A 23,739-nucleotide genomic window follows, 5' to 3' on the forward strand; every position below is an offset into this window, starting at 1 on the left:
GCTGCAGTTTGCCAAAAATCTTTAAGTGCAGGGCAGCCAGAAATATCCAGAGCTTGTGACCTAAACACATCTTTCTGACACCTTTTGGCTGAGAAGAAGGAAAAGCAAGCTAGCTTAAAAGACATAATTCTTAGCAGAACAGAACCAAAAGCCATCAGGTTAACAAATTGAAATGGAATCTGATCATTGTTTTTCAGACAATAGTATGGCATCATTGTGGAAATCAAAAGAAACAGAGACACAATTTAACATATGCTTGTGATTTGGACCTTTGATCTTCAGAATTTTGTTCCCTGTCTATAATTAGTGTTTTCCAACCATAAAATCTGTGTCAAACTACCTGCTTTTGTCTGTCTTATTGTCAGTGTGAGTATGTGTATGTAAGTGGGATTTTGAAAGAGGCCAAATTTAAGTTAGTCCGGAGTAGATTAATACTCCTTTCTTTACTTCACCAGTTTTTAATGTTAATGTTTATGATAAATAGGTTTTTTTTTGTAAATAACAAAACCTGGTATGAAGTGCCTTTGTCCTGAATGGAGGGCTGTCAGGCAAATTGGTCATTTTGGTCATCTAAATGGAATTTTATACATTTAGGCATGGCTTGTAGGAAAGTGGGGCACAATTACCGGTGCATTCTTCCCAGTTAAGTCATGACAGTGGCATCAAGGAGCCCTAGCAAAACTAGATGGGAAATGGGGAAAACTGCTGGCAGCCGAGTTTTCCTGAGCATTTGAAGAGATAGTTGTGGTTGTTGGAGGTCAGCTCTAGGATACTCTTCTGGAGTTCCTTAGAGTAATGTCCTATGCCCAACCATCTTCAGCAGGTTTAATGACTTTTGTTCCATTACAAAGATTAGAAGTGCACAATATATAGCACCATTCATGGCAACCCAAATACTGAAGCAGTTTATATCCAATTGCAGCAAGACCAGAACAATGGCAAATATATTTGCACCACACCGTGCAAGGCAATGACCATTTCCAACAAAAGTGAATTTAACCATTTGCCCTGGACATTGGCATTACAATCGCTGAATTCCCCACCAACAACACCCTGGATGTCAATCAGAAAATGAACAAGCCATATAAATAATGTAGCTACAACAGCAGGTCAGAGGCTAGGTATTCTGCAGCAACTAATTCACCTGACCAGTCAAAGCTTGTCCACCATCCGTAAGGCATAAGTGATGGAATACTCTCCACTTGCTTGGATTCATGTAGCTCCAACAACATTCAAAGCTTGAAAGAACAGCCCCACTTGATTGACACCCCATCCACAGATTTCAATATTCACTCCCTTCATAACAACGCAGTGTATGATGCACTGCAGAAATTCACCAAAGCCCCACTGATACCACCTTTTAGATCCATAATCTCTACCACCTGGAAGGACAAAGGCAGCAGAATAAAGTGAACATTTCCACCTGTAACTTTCCCCTCCATATCAAATACTATCCTGACCTGGAAACATAGAAAAGAGGAATAAGCAATTCAGGTCTGCTCTGCCATTTAATATAATCTTGGCTGATCATCCAAATCAGTATTCTGTACCTGCTTTCTCCCATACCCTTTGATCCCTTTAGCCCTAACAACAGTATGTATCTCTTTTTGGAATTATTCAACATTTTAGCTTCATATACTTTCTGAGGCAGAAAATTCCATAGACTCACCACTCTTTGGTTTAAGAAATTTCTCCTCATCTCATCCTGAAATGGGCTACCTTGCATCCTTACACTGTGACTTGGAAATATTTTACTGTTCACTATTGCTAGGTCAAAAGCTTGGAATCCCTCCCTAATGACACCGTGGATGTTCCTACAACCCAAGTCTGCAATATTTTAAGGCACCGTACCACCAACTTCTACAGGGCAATCTGAGATGAGCAGTAAATGATTGCCCAGCCATTAAAGCACAGACCACCTGAGTTCATTAAAAACAACACAGAAGATAGTTTGGCTTAGACTACACTATCTGTGCAGATTCCCAAGCCTCCATTTATAGAATTACTAAATCAGTGGTAAATACACATCTTTCCTTAGACTAAAGTCCCAGAAATGAGGGAGTCACACAACTTTAAATTGCAACTGAGTAATCTTGACAAGCTCAACTGCACCTCCAAAAGGTAGTCAGTGGCAATGCATCCAGACTGGCTGCTTAACTCAAAAAGAAAACTCAGGATGCGTGCCTCTTTTATGTGCATCTCTAACTACATTGAGAAGTGGTGTTGGGCCTTCTTATTGAACCACTACAATGTGTGCATGGAACATGCCCTCACTATCAGATATACTAGGATTCTGACCTAGCAAAGAAGGAAATGTGATTAATAATGTCAGAGTGGTGAATGATTCTGGAGCTCATGGCATTCCTGATAGCAACACCTACTGCCAACACCAACACCTCCCATGAAAATGAAGGTCCAAGGTTTGTGAGGTGCCACTGATTAACCATAGATGAGTTTCTGCCGTGCGTCCTGTGGATACCGCAAGCCACGTGTCACTCCAGTATTGGAGTGCGTGAATATTTAAGTTTGTGAGCAGACTGGCAATCAAATGGGCTGCCTATGAAAGAAGATTACTTAGGGCAAAAAAATTAACAGAAAAAGTGCTCAAGGAATTTAAACCAGTTCCTCATGACTGGAAATCAAAAATCTTTCAATGTCACTTTATTAAATGTTGAAAATTTTAGAGATGGTGAATTGTTTCTATCAAAATCAATAGCTTCAGCTGATACTTGGAAGTACTGGATGCTCATTACCTATACTCCTTGGAGTTTAGAAGAATGAGAGATGACCTCATTGAAAAGTATGTCCCATTTAAGATAGAAATGAGAAGGGATTTCTTCACTCAGAATGTTGTGAATCCGGGGAATTTTTTTTTACCACAGAGGCATATCAAGTTAAGTAGATTAAAGTCAGAGATAAATTTACAGGGAAAAGACAGGAGAGTGAATTTAAGGTAGGTTTTGGAGCAGAGTCGATGGGCTGAACATCCTACTTCTGGTCCTATTTCTTATGCTCTTAAATAGGATTTACAAAGAAACAGAACAAGCATAGGGAGAAAGGAAATAATGTCTTGGGAAATACTTGGGTGAAGGACAGGAGATGGTTAATTGGTAGGAGACAAAAGAACAATAAAAAAAAATACATGAGAGTGCGTGAATTGCTCAAAAGAATGGCTATGAATAGAAGCAGGACAATGAACTGGGGTGGGCAGCTTCCTGTGGCCTCTGTTTCCAATGTACAAGCTTCATGAGATTATGGCAGCTCCCCTATGTGGTAGATTGATGCCTGTCCTCAGTATTAGTTCCAGAACAGGAACATGTCATGCAAGAGACATTAAAGTTGCATGTGTATTTAGTAATCTCAAAGGGATTGCAAAGTACAACAAGTAGGTCAGGCACAACAAAGAGGAAAACAAAGAGAACATTGGTGGAAAACCTTGATCACACTGATAAGTTATATGTTGCAAAAGACTACAAGTAAGTTCCAAATTTTCCTGTTCACAATTATACATAGAGGTGGAGTGATGATAATGTGCGCAGGGAAATGGAATAAAGAGACACCCGCACCAATCAACTACACAGCCCCGTGGCCAACATTTCAACTCCCCGTCTCACTCTGCCGAGGACATGGAGGTCCTGGGCCTCCTTCACTGCCGCTCCCTCACCACCAGACACCCGGAGGAAGAACGCCTCATCTTTCGCCTTGGAACACTTCAACCCCAGGGCATCAATGTGGACTTCAACAGTTTCCTCATTTCCCCTTCCCCCACCTCACCCTAGTTCCAAACTTACAGCTCAGCACTGTCCCCATGACTTGTCCTACCCGCCTATGTCCTTTTCCACTATCCACTCCACCCTCTCCTCTCTGACCGATCACCTTCACCCCCTCCCCCACTCACCTATTGTACTCTATGCTACTTTCTCCCCACCCCCACCCTCCTCGAGCTTATCTCTCCACGCTTCAGGTTCTCTGCCTTTATTCCTGATGAAGGGCTTTTGCCCGAAACGTCGATTTCGCTGAACCTCGGATGCTGCTTGAACTGCTGTGTTCTTCCAGCACCACTTATCCAGTGTCCTGATGCAACCCAGTGAATGAATTTTAAAACAAAAAATGTGGATATAAGTTTGAAACATACCTTGTGAGATAATGCGGACATTGTGTGAATAAAGCATTACTGTTTTGATGATTTGGAATGTGAAGGGTGAGCTTCTCCATTGGGCTTTCTCCTGGTTTCCTGTACTTGGTGACAGCTGACTCTATGGATTGCTGAATCTGCAACCGACACTTCTTCCAGCTCAAGGCTTCCACAGTGGCTCTAATTTCCCCAAAGCTGTGAGTAGACCACCAATCTCCCGACTCATCCCTCCTCTCATCCAACACACCATTTTTAATTTCTGCAGCAGCCCAGTAATAATCACGCTGTCCACATGAACCCTCTGTTTCAACCATGCGTGTGTGGAGGCAGCTGTCCAAGAATGAGATATTGTCTGTGAACTCAGCTAGTGATCTGAGACACAAAGATACCAACTCACTACACTTTCGTTCTGCTGATGTTCTTGGCTTCTCTTCAATAACTCTAGAGGAATCAGTCTCATCCCCGACAGGCCCACCCCCACTCACTTTACTGGCTTGGCTTTGTGCTGTTTTATCAGCAAATTCAGGTGAGGTAGGAATATCATTCAGTAAAGTCACAAAGGTATTGCTCTCATCTGTGTCAAATAGATCGCTGTCATCAAACAAGATGGCCTTTCTGTGATGCTTTGTCTTATCCAAAAATTTTACAGTGCTGGCATCAGGAAATATGTCACCTCCCTGAAGAATTCTTCCAGCTGTCTGTATGGGTTCACTGATGGAAGACTCAGTGTGTTCAGATATTAGATTTTCAGGCCTTTTTGCATCAGGAATAATTCGGACTGGCAGTGGCAAAAGAAACTGCAAGTTGTGGAATATGAAGTCCAGCCGCCTCCTTTGAAACTCCAGGAGGATCTGTATTTGACTTCTCTGTTGCTCCAGTGAAATGACATCCTGCTGAAAAGCAAATTAAACATAAAGATCAACATAAAACAGAGTTATTGGAGCACCTGCTGCGACCCATCGCATGTGTTACAGCTTCAGACAAGGCAGGCTGCTCTCATTGCAATTGTACAAAAGAAAAAGCCCATTTGAGTATTCAGTAAATTTCCATAAGATCCCACATAACTTTCTAAACATCACTGAGTACAGACCCAAAGTCCTCAATCTTATATGTCAAGCCCTTAATTTCCAGGATTATTCTTGTGAATCTCTTATGGACCCCAAGCTTAGCAACAATGACCTTAGTTCCTTCATACAGACGGTTAATTTTGTGGTCCCAAGTCTACTAATCACTAGCTGCCATACTGACAATGACCCCATTATCCCCACTCTCTGCCTTCTGCCAGTCAGCTAATTCTTCAACCATGCCAATGACTAGCTCTAACACCAGAGAGTCTTATCCTATTTAGCAGCCTCCTATGCGGCATCTTGTCAAAGGCCATCTAGAAATCCAAATAGATCACATCCAATGGCCCTACTTTGACTAATGTGCTCGTTACCCCCTCAAAGAATTGTCAGACGTGACCGCCCCTTGATGAAGCCATGCTAACTAACCCCTATTTTTAACCATGCACTTCTTGCCCTTCCTGACCAATCTCAAATGAGGAAGTGTCAGTTTGTACTTGACAGTGGGAGCAGTTACCTTGAACATGGAAAATAGATTGCTTGATGGTCCAGTAAAGTATTTGAAACCAAGCAGGCTCTCTGTGCATCCTGTGCTGCATTTGGGAACATCCTGCATCTTCACATTGGAGCTGCTCTTTGACAAATTCTCCAGGGTGTCTTTGGCAGGAACTGCATTTCCGACCAATTCCTCTTGAACTGGGCTTGCAGCCATTCTTATTCCTGTGGGTTATTAATTGAATAGTAGTAAAGAAGTTAATTTTTTTCAAAAAAAACACAATTTTAGAACAAGCTGTACTTTATCTAATGCAAAATACAATACTAATCTTTATAAAGATAGTCATGGGTCAAGTAATAGCAGCTCAAATAGCAGCTGGTCAAAACTTTAAACTTGTTTGGAAAAACTAGTCCTTAAAAGTCAACATCTAAACACTGAGAGGTCACCAACACGTTGCACTGTGGAGAAATAAGAGCAAAGGCTTGATGGATCAGCTTGTTATTTTCTGACTATCATTTTAGTATCTTTGTAATTACATCATATTAATGAAGGAATTTGGAAGGCAGACAGCTGCCTGTAATTTAGGCAAAGTTAAAAGTCATACAACACCAGATTATGGTCCAACAGGTTTATTTGGAAGTACTAGCTTTCGGAGCGCTGCTCCTTATTCAGAGGTAGCTGTCAAGCACACTTTTTAGTGACAGTTATGTCGGTGTAGACTTGATGGGGTGAAGGACTTTTTCTGTGCTGTACAAATCAATGAAACCTTTTTTCATAATTTGCCGAAAATTTCCAAATTTAAAATGTCTGGCACAGGTACAAGAATTTCATGGGTCATCATAAACAAGTAGACTGGAGAAATGTTCAGATGAAAGTAATTTGAATTTTTTGGTTGTTTTATGAATGCAAATATCAGTTGTGAAGAACCCAGACTGGACGTGAGACAGAGGTTTCACTCACCTTCAGTAGAGAGAAGCTTATCCACTGGATAGCCACCTCCACTTCGCACCCAAAACTGCAGGTGAAGGATGCTCTGTCGAATGTCACACTTATTGAGGGCAAGCAGCGCACTGAGATCCTTCATATTGGTCCTTAAGTTTTCAGCTAGGCACAAAAGCTGTAGGTAGCTGGCAACATTTGCCTGGGGTGAAAAAGCAGAAAATTTGAAGTGCAATACTGGGGTAAGGTCTTTATAACGTCCTTATTCTAAAGGATAAATGGAATAAAACAATGCTGCTTACCTTATCTGTCTCAGTTAGCTAGATGATTGGTAATTCCCTGTCAATCTTGCCTGGAGACCATGCTGCTGTCAGTGACTGGAGTTGGTTTTATTCACATTCTTTGTATTAGGTTACTATCCTCCACTCCTTACACTTACTGCAAAAATAATCCTACTTTTATGGAAGACAGGGGTTTTGCTTCAAGATGAGTTCTATTTGTTTCAGTTCATGTAGATTCTATTTCAATGGATTGTTTGTTGTGAGTCTTGTCACATTATTTTACAGCTTCTTTACACAAACTGCAGTTTAAGAGTATTTCATGGGTCCCACTTTTTGAGCTGGGAGCTTTCTGACACTTGGGTGACTGACTGAAGAGCCACGTGCCCGTATGCCTGTACCCTGGCACTAGTCAGTCAATGCCTGCAGAAGATAGGGTAAAGTGGTAGATGGGGAATGTTGTAATACCCAGCATCAAGTAAAAGGATCATAGAATCATTAAAAGTTTGTCCCATCAAAACTCTGCCTGTTCTCTAAGAGCAGTTTAGCTAGTCCCAGTCCCTCAACTGTTCCAGTAACCCCATTTATCACATTTCTTTCTGAAAGGCACAATTAAGTAAACCTCCATCAAACTAAAAGTAACAAACCAGTTAGCCTAACATCTGCCATTGGTCAAATGACGAATCCATTGTTAACGAAGTAGCAGCAGGACTCAAGAAAAGCATAAGAAAAACCATACTGGCTCAGTTTCATTATATGAAAGAAAAACAGCGTTTGACAAATTTTATATTTCTTGAGGATCCAATCAATACTGCAATATGGATAAGGAGGAATCAATAGATGTAGATATCTGGATTTCCAAAGTGTGATGATGCTATTCCTTTACCAAGGTTATGCTGTCCTTGCTTTTCTTTTTCAGAGAGGTTGGAAAAGCAGTGGTTCCGAAAAGTCTAGGTTTGAAGGGGTTTTGGGTCAGTTTGATTACAGCCTACAGATACTGCCTCAGGCAACAGGCTTTCAAGTTTTAAAATGACATTTGTACAATGAATGGCCAGTTCTCCCAGCTCAGTTTATCTTTGGTTTGGTTTCAGCAGTCTGGCTGTTCATTGAAAGCTGTTAAGAGTTTTAAGGCTGCTGGTCAAGCAGCAACATGGAAGAAGGTGTTGCATGCTGAATCTCTCTGCCATCTCACCTCTCTCTCTCTGACATCTCTCCTGTAAGACAGTGTATGATTTTACCTTTTTGCCAAGGGTTGTTTATGGGGATTGTTGCAAATACTTGGAACAACATCATTAAGTTGGAATAATCTTTTGGATTTTTGGATAGATTAAGTTATTTTGTACTCTGTTCTCTTTTGTTTGTGTTTCGTTTGGTAAGCTTGCAAATATATTCTGTTTTGTTTAAAATTAAGTGATTGGGCCAGCTGAATCAGTCTTGGGATATCCACTCTACACCTGCTTAAAACAACTAGCAAAGTTAGGGTCTGGGCTACTACCTTAAAATGTTTTGAGGGAGTCTGGCCTGGTCCATAACGAAAGGTCATATGGTAAGGAATAAAAAAATGTTAATGGTATTTTGAGACAGAAGATTTACATGTATTAGAAACAATTAACAGGAAGTAGAAAATTGGCAGAAATGTGTTATTTTCAGGCTTGCAAAATGTAACTCATAGTATGCCACAAGAATCAATGCTGGGGGCCTCAACTATTTACAATCTATCTTAATACTTGAATCAGGGGACCAAGCGCATGGTAGCTCAATTTGCTGATGATGCAAAGATAGACAGCAAGTTGTGAAGAGTCCACAAAAGATGGTAAGCACACAAAAAGTTGCCAGACAGAATAGGATATTTGAAAATGTGAGGTTATTCACTTTAGTAGGAAGAAAAGTGTTTAAATTGAGCAAGATTACAGTTTGAGAGATAGAGGATTTGTGTTCTCTCGTACATGAATCAAACTAATTTAGCTCACAGCTACAGAAAGTAGTTAGGATGCAAACAGAATGTTAGGATTATTATATGGGAGATGAAGCACAAAAGTCGGAATACCTCCTACAACCACACAGTACTTTACACAGTTTAGATCGTTTTTTGAGGAGGGGTTGTCTAATGAGTAAACTTTGAGCAGGGTGGGTCTGTACTCGAAGTTTAGAAGATTGAGAGGTGATCTTATCGCATTAAAAGATTCTAAGGGATTCAACAGGATAGATATATGTTGTTTTGACTATTTGTCAATGCTTCATGTGCATTGACTGCCAGGTCTTGCTACATTTCCTTTAGAATGGTACTCTTTATGCCATACAGCGTCTCCTAATTTTCATCATGAAACATATCACTTCATATTTCCCTGCATTTTATTTCATCTATCATGTGACAGACAGCCTGTCCCCTCTTGAAGTCTTGCACAATCTGCCTCACATTTCACAGTGTCTCCAAGTTTCTTGTCATGAACATTTACCTAGTACCTGTTCGAGTCGTGAGTTCATGGAATGCCTTGCCAGCAGCAGTGGTGGACTCTCCCTCTTTATGGGCATTTAAACGGGCATTGGATAGGCATATGGAGGATAGTGGGCTAGTGTAGGTTAAGTGGGCTTGGATCGGCGCAACATCGAGGGCCAAAGGGCCTGTACTGCGCTGTATTTTTCTATGTTCTATGTTCTACCCTTCATCACCTGAGGTACCACCAAAGCACTTTAAAGCCAATTAATTACTTTCAAAGTGTATTTATTGTCACATTAGAAAATGGCACTCAAGTTGTGTATGGCTAGATCTCACAAACAGCAATGAATTGATAACAAGGTAATCTGTTTTGTTCGTTGGGAGATAGGTAATGACTAAGGAGGTTTCTGAAGTCAATTCACTGAAGATATTGCATTACAAACAAAATAAAACTCAAGAAGCTTACCAAGGATGGCACTTTGAAACAGATTTCTTCAAACCAGCACTCAAACATTAAACTGAAGTTAGGATCTAAGGATCAATAACAAACACAAGGGATGACCATTCAATGTTTAAAAACTTATAAGTACAATACTTCAGCAGCCTGAGGTGCATACAGACAGCAGGGCACCAACCATAACACTGACTGGGTACAGGTGGCATTTGATAGCAGATGGACTAGGTACATTCACCATAACATGACACTCAGAGACCAATCAAGACCACAGTTTTAGAAAATAAAACAACCTATTTTAGCATAACTACAAGATTGTAATTTGGTAGAACATAGGCAAATGCTTACAAACTTCCACAGAGACTCCCACATCTCAAGCTGAGAATATATTAGATGTTTTATGGGCTTTTTTCACTCTCTGATTACTCACCATTATATTGACCAGGGTTCAATATTAGTTTTAACACCGGCTCAGTAGCAAAGTAAATTACAATTCCCTATGTCTGTGTTTCACATTAATCCTATATCATTTACATAATACGGGAACTTTAACACTCTCCTAACAGAGGGAGGCAAGATCTTAGTTTAATACCTCGTCCAAAAGAGGGCAAAAAAATCCCCTCCCTAGTAGATCATAGTTTCTTCACGTCCACCTCTCAAAAACATCTAATAAAGCCCCTCACTAATTGGAGTACCTCTATCAAAACTTCCCTAAATCTTTTCTGTTGTAAATGAGCACTTGCCACTTTCTCTAATCTCTCCACTGAGCTAAAGACCTTCATCCCTGTTGCCATGACAGTGAATCTCTTATAAACCCTCTCCAAGATTGTGATATCCTCCCTGTTGTGGTATGACCACAATTGGCCTTGATACTCTTGGAGGAGCCAAACCAATTATTTATAAAGAATTTAGCAACTTCCTTCCTTTTGAATTTCATGCCTCAATTAATAAAATCAAAGATCGCACTACCTTAACATTTTTATATATTTTAAACTATATTTCATCTCAGTTTTGATGTTCAAAGATCTTCAAGTCCAAATGTGGAGAAAAAAACCAAAATAACCTTTCGGATTCTAGTACAGGGATGTCAGTAACTAATGTGTATGTGAAGAGATGGGAGAATACAAAGTGATTAGTTGTTGCAGTCAGACAGACATCAAAATTATGCTACCATTGCCATCTGATTGTTAACCACCCAGTATGAGGAAATCAACTATCTCATCCAAGGTTTAAATAGAATACATCATTTCTTAAAAACATTGATACTTACCAGTGGTGGTGAGTATAACTGGCCGCTTTGCTGTTGCCATGAAGGTCTTAATTGCACTTAGAAATCCAGCATCTTCATCAAATATTACATCCACCTGTTTGAAAAAGGGAGAAGCAGCAACATGAGTGTCACTAGAAGTTATAAATGGTATAGAGTGTGGCAACACATAGAGAGGGTAGAAACTTGACATTGCAGAGTGTCACCCCAAGAAAAGACAGGTTCATTCGGAGATCTTAGCTTATACTAGGGCACTCACATATACATGTACTTAAGAACACACGCATGTGTGTAGCCACATGTGTGCATGCAGAGAATCAATACAGTGAAGATGGAAGCTACTTACTCTATTGTGTCTGCAACAGCTCTCCAAATAATCAATTGACCTACATCCAGTTTCATTTAAACTAGGAATGTAAGCTTTCCTTCGTTGCATCCAACTTAGATGCATTAAAACAAAATCAGAAGATACAGTCTGAATGTATGCACGTATTAATTTGCATGGATTCCAAGCAGTGGATACCAGTAGATTATGGTGCTTTGCTTCAGGATACTTCCAAATGGTACAAGAGTTGAGAACAAGCCCTCTAAAGCTCAAAATTGAAACAGGACAAACCAATGTGTACAGGGAAGCAGGAAAAGGTTATTCAACCACTCGTAGTCGACCTGTATTTTGATTAACTCACCTTGATTCTGAGATTTTAAATGAAATGTGCTCCTAACAAAGGCGATAGAGTGACACCAATACAAATTGCCATCGCGATCCATCTGCATACATACAGATGTATCTATAACACGGTTGCAATAAACAACCTGAACAGAGCAGTGATAAACATCTTAGGTGCAAAATGTAGTTATATTTTATAATGCATTCTGTAAGGCTATGAATACATGGTCAATTATACATTGTTGCTGTCCTGAAGTCTGATCAGGCTGCATTTCAGATACCATCATTTTTAACACTTGGTGGAAGCCCTTGTTACTGGTAAGTAGCCATCATGGCTAACAAAGAACAGGCCTTTATGGATTTCATCAGGAATGAAGGGTTATTACTGCTAACTGGATTCCATGTAATAATAGAAAGCATCATAGTTATTTGCATATCATTTTATTATCATTTGTTTTATTCTTTTGTCAGTTATTCAGTCAACACAGATGAGCTGCAGTGTGAGTTAGTAAACGTACCTCCTCAAAAAGGATGAGTGATGTGGCACTTTTTTTGCTGGATTCTTCAGAGCCAGTGTCCTTGCTTTCAGACAAGAGGGAGTCCGTAGTTACATCCACAATTTGAGGGGTGATCTTCTGGGCCTTAAAATTCTTCTGTGGCTTGTCTAATATAACATAAGACATATAACATATAACAATATTCATTAATTCTTAATTTAACTAACAGGTGTAGCTTGAGATTTGGTCATTTTCTTTTATGTACAATTCTCAAAGTCTAACCGCAGCCATCTAGCAGGTCAAGCAACAGTACTCAATTTGCAAGCTAGCTTTCAGTCAGAAATGTTCGTCATTTTTACAAAGGCAACAGCTTTTGTGTACATATATAGCACCTTTAAAGTAGTAAAATATTTCAATATGCTTCACAGGAACGTTTGCAACAACAATGTCCAAAACACCCAGAGAGGGTAAGGCAATTTGGCCACAGACGATGGAAAGGGTGAGACTCTGGAATCCTATGGTACATGATAAAAATTCTAATGGAGGTCACACATTCAGAAGGCACTGAAAAGGGGCACAGGAAGGGAGTTTTATTCCTACCCTTCATCTCCTTATCTTCAAAATTTTCTGCTCCTTCAGTTTTGTTCTGTTTTGACAGACCTTTGAAGAAATTGGTTAAAGAATTTGGTGCTAGGTTCTTCTTTGAGATCTTTCCCTTTGGGGACTGGGGTGCCCTCCTGGGTGAAGAGACTACTTTTTTGGGTGAATGTGCTTTTTCTGTGGAAACAAATCATTTGGAAATAAGTAGACCCAATGCAGTTGCAATTCATCTGAAGAATGGCAGAAGGTTACTTGCACACAGAAAATGTATATAGTTTCTCATTTCAACTTTGTTATGATATACTGTTGTGAACTCAAGAAATTCTGGAATACACCACATCTGACAAAATATGACCTGGTTAGGTTCATATCTATTAGGTGTAACTATACAGGATCTGTAATTAAGGAGTCAATGGCATAGGTACAATGGGTTGAATGAAAGAACCTTAAAACTGCTTGCGAGCCAATAGAATGAGTAAACTGTCCTGAGGGGAGTGTTCACTGGTAATGCAATTCTTTTGCAGAGCAACAGAATTGTGCAGTAGAGGTGGAAGCCATTTAGCCCACTGCACCTGTGCTGGCTGCTTAAAAATGTTATTAATTAGTCCCACTTCCTTCCTCTTTTTCCAGAGCTCTACAATATTTTATTCCCTTCCAGTGTTTAGCCAGGTCCCTTCTGGAGTTAATAATGAATCTTTATAAGGAGCTCAAAGCATTCCAGATTATAACTTTGTTTAAATTTTATATAATTTGTATAAAATAGAGATCGTGTGGCCAGCAAAGGTTTATGTACTGTAAAGACCACGATTTTTAATTTTGCATTTTGATTGTGGACTGAAATGGGAAAAGGACAGTTTTGAAAACCAAGTATTGTGGAAAGTAGTACTGCATTACTTAAAAGCAAATTACCTGTCACTCGTTGTAAATGCAGTTCAGAATGTGGTTTTGTTCAAACAGTGGGGTCGGAGGCCCAAGCGTACACAACGAGAATTTGGTTGGAAATATGTCACTGTTTGGGTCACATTCCAAGACCATTGTTGATGATAAAGGCTTTCTGCCTGTCAATAACTGCGATTGGTTCCTTGGTAGCTGAACAGTGGGGGATGAAACCATCAGACCTCTGGAAAGGAAGGCGTTGTTCTTGGTCTACAGTAACAACACCTCGAGTCCAAATACAGGCAATTCATTTCCCCTCATCAGTTGTTATGAACAATGGCATCTAACCAGTAACTCAGATAGCATGTGAACTAGTTGCGCCGAGTCTCCAGTGAGCAAGTCAAAGTACTAGGGGGAGGAAGATGGAGGAGGAGTAGCAAGTCCTGACAAGCCAAAAGGATCAGCTCAGCAAACCCTCTCGACAGGGGATCACTAAACTGCCTTCCCGGTCTTTCCGTCTATCCATGTTTTGTGTGTGCGTCTGTCTGTATGTGTAAGAGTAATTTTATAAGAAAGTTAGTTTAAACTAGTAGAGAGTTATATGTTGACAGTTCATAATTGTTTACCTGTAGCTAAAATCAATTCATTTGTAATAATTAATAATTCATATTAAGTATAGAAGCCTCGTCCACGTTCTCAACCTAATTCTAAGAATCAGGTAAATTGGATAATCTTGCATACTTCTGTAAAATAGAGGCACTGTCATTGAATCATACAGCATGTAAACAGATCCTTTGGTCCATCTCATCCATGCCAACCAGGTATCCTGAACTGAACTAGTCCCATTTGCCTGCATTTTGTCCATATTTCTCTAAACCTTCCCTATTCATGTACCTGTCCAAATGTCTTTTAAAATGTAACTGCACCCAGCTCTAATACTTCCTATGGCAGCTCACTCCATACACGGACCACCTTGTGAAAAGAAGTTGCTCCCTGATCAGTTTTAAATCTTTCCCCTCTCACCTTAAACCTATGCCCTCCAGGTTTGGATTCCTCTACCCTTGGAAAAAGACCTAGGCTATTCACCTTATCCTGTACCCTTCTTGATTTTATAAATCTCTATATGATCAGCCTCCGACACTTCAGGGACGAAATTCCCAGCCTATCCAACCTCGCCTTATAACTCAAACCCTCCAGTCTCAGAAACAGCCTTATAAATTTTCTTCTGTACCAATTCTAGTTTAACGATATCCTTCCTATAGCAGGGTAACCAGGATTGTATGCAGTATTCTAAAACTGACCTCACCAATGCTTAACGTTTGTGACGACTCCAGGAATAGCAGGACTTGATTTCCAGCACACCACCCCAGTGAAGCACAACAATACTTACTTGGAGATTTTGTTGTTTGCGACGACTGAAACTTGTTGCTGTTGAAGAAGGTAGGCTTTAGGGCATTTGTTCCCTGTTTATCAACTTGGTGAGATTGAGTGGCTTCTTTCAGTTGAGAGAGAATCTGTCTGCCACTTCGCTGAGATGAAGCGTTTACTTCAAATACCTGGAAGCAGAAGTACTCACATAAAGGACATGTGACACCAAGCAGGGTGGCTAATACCAACATTAACAGGACAAGTCTAGTATTCAACTGAGAAAAAGATCTCCTTATTCATGAAGTAACCATTGAGATCAGCTTCAGTAAGATCTCATTCTTCTGAGCACCGTTCCCTTCGATTGATTGAAAGAGACATGATTCAATTACTGATTCCATGTGAGGGGTCCTTGCTAATTTGACCTAATATTTGTGGAGATTTGGATCAGGCTGAGTATTGTTGGCAATATAATACCAAGATATCAGATATATATAAATTAACTGGAAGAATATAAACTTTACATTTTTCAAAGAGTATGCTGAACTTGAACCTTCATGTCGTACATCATCTGAGCACATTCTCTACGAAGGCTATTACAGTCTCACAGTTTGCTCTGAAGGCAGATTGTTAATAATCAAAATCCACAAGAGTTGACTACATGGAAAATGGGCAAGTGTGACTGGTGCTATTTACTTGCTAGTAACTTTCATATCTTTTCATATCTATTAGCCGTGGTCCCAAAAATGTAACTGGTTTGATGGACTGCAATGTACTGTACCATGAAAACATTAAATGTACATCAGTTAACACAAGACACATTGCCAAATCATACACCTTCTGGTTCACCTTTAATGCTAAATACTAACACCAATCCCAAGAAACAGCAGTAGTAAAAACATTGAAGAAAATATAAATGCACACCAATTAAAAATAAGATTTCAGGGTTTTCTGTCTGGACTAAGTTAAATTATATTATTGGATACATTTTTCTGCTGTATCTGAAATTAATCAATTTCTTCTGTGCAGAATTCCAAGTTAATACAGAATTTTTTAAAAAATGCCATAACATTAAAGGCTATAGCCCTAGCTAGATAATGTGACTGGTATAGATTTTGTATAGCTTTGGTGGTATAGACTTGATGGACTAAAAGGCCTCTTCTGTACTTCATAATTCCATACAACTTGATTACTAAACACCATGGAGGAGAAAGTGAGGACTGCAGATGCTGAAGATCAGAGCTGAAAATGTGTTGCTGGAAAAGCACAGCAGGTCAGGCAGCATCCAAGGAGCAGGAGAATCGACGTTTCGGGCATAAGCTCTTCTTCAGGAATCCTGAAGAAGGGCTTATGCCCGAAACGTCGATTCTCCTGTTCCTTGGATGCTGCCTGACCTGCTGTGCTTTTCCAGCAACACATTTTCAGCTACTAAACAACATCGTATATCTTACTTTAATAATGGTTAAGTGATGGTGGTAATGGGAGGTGAGGAGGAGAGGGGGAGCAGCTATAAATACACTCTGTACCTGCAACAGGAAGAAGATAATCAGCCAGAGTGCCAGATGTTGATGGCTACTCTGAAGCCTTCCTACTCACAGGAGAAAATTTATGCAGATATTAAGTAAGATTTAAATGAAGCCACTTTCTGTGCCATAATGAAAGAAACTGGAGATAAACAAAATGAAGCAACTACATCTCAAATGAGCAGGAAACAACAGCTCCATACATCAGACCCAAACTATGAAAGGGACTTCCTCTTTAATAGATTCATCAGAAACTCAAAAGGCAAGGCAAATTAGTTTTCAAAATGAACTGTACAAACTTGTATAGTGTTATGACCCCAGCTTATGGTAATACTAGACAAGTCAGTGAAACCTGGGTTGATAGGCCAGAATTTTCCCATTTGGTTATCATGGTGGTCAGTCATTGCATACATTTCACAACAGTCTGCAGTTTTTTTTAAACAAAAAGACATTTATGTTTACGATTGACTAGAAACAACATGGTATATATGAGACAATTCGAAAAAGTCCTGTCACTAGCAGCGCAGAGAAAGAGTTTATCCCTCTTTTTCCAACAATGACCTTCACAGACTCAACTCCAGTAAATTATCACTTGTATCTTCGCTTTAAAATTTCTTACTTAACTGACGAGATCAGAAGCATTTCCTTTTGATGAATTTCTGCTCTTTCACCAACTTGAGTCTCTTCGCTACGGTCTCTCTGAGACACAATTACTGTTATTAGATTGCTGAATGGACCTATTTTCAAATTTAATGTTGACCTTGCTTTTGTGCACCACCTGTGCAGATGTAATCTTATATGTCTTGCTCTGCCTAACCCCAATCAATATGTCCTTGTTTGTTATGATCTTTCTATACTGCTCACAAAATAAAACTTTTCACTGTACTTGGGTACATGTGATGACAATAAATCAAATCAAAATAAACCCACTGACTCTCTCAAACCTCCAAGAAAAATATCAGGGCTCTTTCCAGCCACTTTGGGATTACTTTTAGACTGCAAAACAACACATCTGCTGGTATGGTTCTTTTCTTCTGATCTAAACCTACCTCTGACTTTGTCATTTGTTTCTTTGAATCGCCAAAGCTCACCCTACTAAAGACTTCCGCAATTACTGTACTGGATTGCTCGTCTAGCCACTTAGCTTAAGTCGCATCATTTCTTGGAAGTGCAGTTCTAACACACTTTCACAAACAGCTTCCAACATCTAAAAATAAAGATCACCTTCATATGCTAAAAATCAATCATAAATCTAACTCGATTTTAGAACCCAAGTTCCTAGATAATAATAATTATAAACTATTACTAAAGTTTATAAACTATTACTAAAGTAATAAAACAAAAATACTTGTGCTAGCAATTCCCTCATGTGGATGTCCTGATTACTCACTGCCATTTTGTTGCAAACATAATTTTTCTGTCTGTGTTCAAGGGTTTCTGCTGATGTGTTACTGAAGTAAAGTCAGTTGATCCTTTACCAAACTCTTGGTGCCATAACTTAAGGCATTTAGGGGCAACAAAAGTACCAGGTTGGAGATTAAGAGCACAAACCTTAAAACCTAACTCCTGAGCACAAGCATAAACTGCAGCAGTTTTCCCAACTCCAGGTGGTCCTGTAATTAGCACGGTATTGCACAAAGAATCCTCATCCTCGGAACTCTCCATATTAAAGTCACTATTGTCCCAAACATCTGAGAAGAGAGGAAGGAAGAACAAAACAGACTAGAGATTAAAGCACACATGCTGGGTGCGTTAAAACAAACCAAAACACACACAGCATCGGAAACCGAAAAATAGCAAGTGACTATTAAACTCTCAAATTAAAGCTGGTGTTACAAAAAATTAAAACACTGCTTAATTGAAAAGCACCCTTAAGTCTTAAGACGTTTCGTTTCTATGACGCTAGTATCTGGAATAGCAAGGGGTGCAGAGGAACCACGGAATTTGACAGGGTAAACAACAAAAGATTCAATAAACACCAAGGTGAATAATGATTCCATAAGTAAGGAACAGAGCGGAATCTATAACGAGCAGAAATTAGGCCATTCAGCCCATTGAGTCAGCTCAGTCATTCAATCATAGCTGATTAGCTTCTCAATCCCATTCTCTCACTTTCTCCCCATAATCCTCGATCCCCTTGACAATCAAGAACCTGTCTATCTCCATCATAAATATACTCGATGACTTGGCTTCCACAACTTTCTGTGGCTGTGAATTGCATAAATGCACCACTCTCTGGCTGAAGAAGTTTCTTCTTATTGCCTTTCTAAAATGTTTTCCCCTTACCCCAAGGCTCTGCCCTCGGGTCGGAGTCTCTCCCACCAATGGAAACATCTTCCCAATATCCACTCTATTCAGGCCATTTCAGTATTCTGTAAGTTTCAATTAGATCCCTCCTCATCCTTCTAAACTCCATCACGTTTAGACGCAGATTCCTCAAAGGTTCCTCATACGTTAACCTTTTCATTCCTGGGACCATTCCAGTGAACCTCCTCTGAACTCACCTCAGGGCCAGTACATTCTTCCGGAAATATGGGGCCCAAAACTGCATACAATACTCCAATACTTCTTTAATACTGAATTTCAAGTCTGGCTCTAAAGTAGCATGCATGCACTTAAATTTAATTATCTATAAATATTGACCGATGCAAAAGTATGAACTAGCTTCTATTAAATGAGGCTCCCATCTCCAGCTCTAGCAATGTTTAGAGAGCTGGTTCACACCTGAATATTCTGAGACAGCAAAACAAAATCAGCTTCCAACCTTATATTGAAGAACAATGTTTAAGAATGTCATACCCAACTTCTTGTCTTTTTCAGTCTTTTTCTCCTTCTGTTTTTTCTTTTCTTCCTTATCAGCTCTCTTCTTCCATTCCATTAACCAACTGTTTTATTTCCAAATTAAAAAACAAATCTGTTAATGTATAGGACTTGATTCTTATTTTATTCAGAACCCCCCCATGTCTAACAAATACCCATATTTAAATTTTGCAAATAAATTAAGTCACTTAAAAGTAGATGAGCATAGACATCTAGCAGAAATATAGCAGACTCAGTGACAATATCTCTGTGCATTTGACAGCTTGCTGATGCCTAGCCACAAATGGCTGTCAGTTTCTGAGATACTGAAAACAAGTGCAAGTCCATACGCTGTGGAAAAAAAGGGAAAGGATCAAGAAAGTCTGTGGAGAAACATAAATGGAAATAGCAAATGTGTGCTAATCCAAAATAAGAATTCAACTTTCTTTAGTTTGACATTCTCCATGATTCAAAAGTGAAACTATGACACTTCTGAGGCATCTTCCAGAAGGCATAAGAAGTGTACAACTCCCATTATTCTGTAGTGGGTGAAAGTTGATGATGGGTGTTGACCTTGAAGGTTTGTTTTGACAACTTCCTAGCTCGTGTCAAGGCATTTAGATAGACACAATGTGTACATCTGTATCCGTGGGAAGGAGTAGAAGAGAGAAGAACTTTCAGTGTCAGAAGTAGAAAAACTGTTTCAGCTATAACTATACTGCAGACGTGATATATGGGAATGTGTCACATCATTACTGACCAATAATCAGCATGTATTTTGCTTTTCCACAACCATAGACAAAATGTTTTTGATGTCCATTCTGGTCAGGTCAATACTGCTACCTGGAAAGGAACCTATTTGCTGGCATCAGCACCAATTTTCAGAACTCTACATTCAACATGCCACACAGCTGTTCAATATGAACCACAATTATGAACCACCAAAAGCATTCTAAACCCACAATCATCATTCCTCAAATAGGTTTCTGAATCGCACCAATTTGATGACTTGTTCCAGTTGATATTTTCCGAGTCAAAAAAGTGTGGTGCTGGAAAAGCATAGCTGGTCAGGCAGCATCCCTGATGAAGAGCTTATGCTTGAAATGTTGACTCTCCTGCTCCTCAAATGCTGCCTGACTGGCTGTGCTTTACCAGTGCAAACACTTTTGACTCTGATCGCCAGCATTTGCAGTTCTCACTTTCTTCTGGTATTTGCTGAGACAGACCTAGGATTTTCCACAGAAACTGACTTTATACTGCACTTATATAAAGTTGATTTCAGATTGCTCAGTAAATACCTGCGTAATTTTCTGACAGCATTGAGATTTCCCACAAGTTCACTGGAGTGCTGCGGCTGGTATTGCTCTGTCCATAGCAGATCTTCCTTGACTGGGTCTAAAATCGAAGTTCAGTTAGAATTTCAAATACAGGTTGTTCTGTTATAACGTGCATTTGGTCAGTGCGAATTCCTTGCAACGCAACTAATGAATTGGGGACGCTATTTCTACAGCATGAACTTTTACAACGTGTATTAGCTGTAACGCAATTATTGTGCCTTCACTAGGTGCTGTTCTAAAGCACAATTTTTCAATAACGCGCGGTTGCACAAGAACACAACCACCGCATGAGAGAAGAACTGACTGCAAAAGGTTAAAAGAATTTCAGGATTATTTAATGAAAGGATTGGAAATGCAGAGATATTACTAGAACGATAACTAAAGAGACAAAGATTGGATGTAGGTTTGCTTGCTGAGCTGGAAGGTTCATTTTCAACCATTTCGTCACCCTACTGGGTAACATAATCAGTGAGCCTCCGGTGAAGCACTGGTGTCAGTGCTATTTATTCACATATGATGTTACCCAGCATGGTGATGAAACGTCCGAAAATGAACCTTCCAGGTCATCAAGCAAACTTACATCCAGATCCTCAATCTGAGCTACAAATCTTCTCAAAACCCGCCAGACAAAGACTGGTCAACATCTCCATCCTTGGCAAGTAAGCCTTTAGTCATCCAGGCTTGAAGTGGAACAATTCTCTTCCAAAACCGCTCTATATCTCTCCCCTTCTTCCTTACATCTTTTTATAGTGGGACATGAGAATTGGTAGGTGGCCAGCATTTATTGCCCATTCAGAGTTGCCCTTGAGAAGGTAGTGTGAGCTGACTTCTTGAACTGTATCAATAACCACACAACACCAGGTTATAGTCCAACAAGTTTAATTGGAAATACAAGCTTTCGGAGCACTGACGAAGGAGCAGTACTTCGAAAGCTTGTACTTCCAAATAAACGTGTTGGACTATAATCTGGTGTTGTGTTAACTTTGTCCACCCCAGTCTAACACAAGCACCTACACTTCTTGAACTGTGGCACTCCACGTGCTGCACAATACCCTTTATGAGGGGGAATTCCAGGGTTTTGACCCAGTGACAGGAACATCAAAATATTTACAGATCAGGATGGTGAGTGGCTAAGAGGGGAACTTGTAGGTGCTTGCCTTCCTATGTACCCGCTGCCCTTGTCCTTCTAGATGGAAATGATAGTGGGTTTGGAAAGTGCTGTCTAAGGATTGCTGGTGAAGTTTTGCAGTCTATCTCGTGGATTGTACACACTACTTCTACTGAGCGTTGGTGAGACAGGAAGTGGATGTTTGTGAGTGTGGTACCATTCAAGCCAGCTGCTTTGTCCTGGATGGTGTCAAGGTTCTAGAATGTTGTTGAAGCTGCACCCATCCAGGGAAGTGGAGAGTATCCTATCATACTTCTGACTTGTGCCTTGCTGATAATGGACAGACTGTGGGGAGTTAGGAGAAGGTGAGGATTGCAGATGCTGGAGATCAGAGTCAAGAATATGGTGCTAGAAAAGCACATCAGGTCAGGCAGCATCTGAGGAGCAGGAGTTAGGAGGTGAATTACTCACCACATTATTTCTAGCCTCTGACCTGCTCTTGTAGCCACAGTGTTTATGTGAGGTGTCCAGCTGAGTTTCTGATCAATGGTAGTGCCAAGGATGCTGATCCTTGAATGTTGATCGTCTGAATGTCAACTGGCATTAGCTGGATTGTCTCTTGTTGGAGATGGTCATCACCTGACATTTACAAATGTAATGTACCACTTGTCAGGCCAAGCCTATATATTGTCCAGATCCAGTTGTATTTGAACATGGATTGCTTCAATATCTGAGGAATCGCAAATGATGTTGAACAATGTACAATCATCAGCGAATATACCCACCTGATGGAGGGAAAGTCATCAATGAAGCAGCTGAAGATGGTTGGACCTAGGACATTAGCCTGAGAAACTCCTGCAGAGATGTCCTGGAACAGAGATGACTGACCTCCAAAATCACAATTGTCTTCCTATGTGCCAAGTAGGACTCCAACCAGCAGACAGTTTACCCTCGATATTCATCGATTCCAGTTCTGCTGAGAGTACTTTATGCCACACTTGGTCAAACGCTGCCTTGATGTAAGGGCTGTCACTCTCACTGCAACACTGGAATTCAGCTCTTTTCTCCATATTTAAACTAAGGCTGTAATGAGGTCAGGAGCTCTGTGGCCCTGGCACCTCCACCTCTCTGACCAAGTGTTTGGTCTCCAGTTTTGGTTTGCCATTAATTTTTGTTTGATTACATTCCTATGGAGTGATCTAGAGAGTTTGTTTGTTGGAGGCACTATATAAATACAAATTAAGGGAAGGTAGTAGCTTAGTGGCAATCACACTTGACTAGTAAACCAGAGATCCAGGATAATGCTCTGGACACACAAGTTCAGACCTCACTTATGAATTCAGTAAATGCCTCATAGCCATCAAGTAATAATTGGCATAGAAACACATCTATGTTTTATTGCTCTTTAAGGAAGGAAATCTGTCACTCTTCCCGGTTTGGCCTGTAGGCAAGTCCAGACTCAGAGCAACGTGGTTGATTTAACTGCCTCTAAAATGGCCTAGCAAGCTATTCAAGGGCAATTAGGGATGGGTAACAAATACTGGGCCAATCAGCGATGCCCATATCCATGAACAAATGAAATAAAGTTGTTGCTACATTTTAACATATGTTGAGTATAGTTCGCTCACACATACCAAGTTTACAATTCTGTTGAACGGGCTGAATGGAAAGAACAACTAGATAGCCAAATCAACCGTCTCACTTTCTCATATTTGCAGCAACCAGGTGAAGGCCAGAAATGACAAGTGTGGGAACAAGTTCTCTGCTTCTCATGTCAAGAAGTCCAAAATAAAAGAGGATAAATTTGCCCTTTTCTCTTCTCACAAGAGTACAGGATCCACGGCTAGTTCATTGAGTAAATGCATACCTGGTGATTTAGCACGATCTGTGAAAGTTA

At 40.0% G+C, this 23,739-nt stretch overlaps 1 protein-coding gene across 4 annotated transcripts in view; it reads right to left on the bottom strand.

Annotated features, from left to right (window-relative positions):
* The window catches only part of atad5a (ATPase family AAA domain containing 5a), a 59,649-nt gene that overhangs the window by 8,009 nt on the left and 27,901 nt on the right, over positions 1–23,739 (bottom strand). For 2 of the 4 annotated variants that reach the window (XM_072558928.1, XM_072558926.1), the window contains exons 12-22: positions 20,696–20,792; positions 19,398–19,483; positions 18,150–18,289; positions 15,101–15,266; positions 12,835–13,011; positions 12,256–12,401; positions 11,074–11,167; positions 9,816–9,880; positions 6,656–6,836; positions 5,717–5,919; positions 4,136–5,028 (exon numbers count right to left, since the gene is read on the bottom strand). In XM_072558928.1, coding sequence (XP_072415029.1) covers positions 4,136–5,028; positions 5,717–5,919; positions 6,656–6,836; positions 9,816–9,880; positions 11,074–11,167; positions 12,256–12,401; positions 12,835–13,011; positions 15,101–15,266; positions 18,150–18,289; positions 19,398–19,483; positions 20,696–20,792 — 2,248 coding nt within the window. The remainder of the gene's footprint in view (positions 1–4,135; positions 5,029–5,716; positions 5,920–6,655; positions 6,837–9,815; positions 9,881–11,073; positions 11,168–12,255; positions 12,402–12,834; positions 13,012–15,100; positions 15,267–18,149; positions 18,290–19,397; positions 19,484–20,695; positions 20,793–23,739) is intronic. The other 2 variants (XM_072558927.1, XM_072558929.1) reach the window with 2 other exon arrangements.

The sequence above is a fragment of the Chiloscyllium punctatum genome, chromosome 39 (assembly GCF_047496795.1).
Source record: "Chiloscyllium punctatum isolate Juve2018m chromosome 39, sChiPun1.3, whole genome shotgun sequence".
In the NCBI taxonomy this organism is placed as follows: Eukaryota; Metazoa; Chordata; class Chondrichthyes; order Orectolobiformes; family Hemiscylliidae; genus Chiloscyllium; species Chiloscyllium punctatum.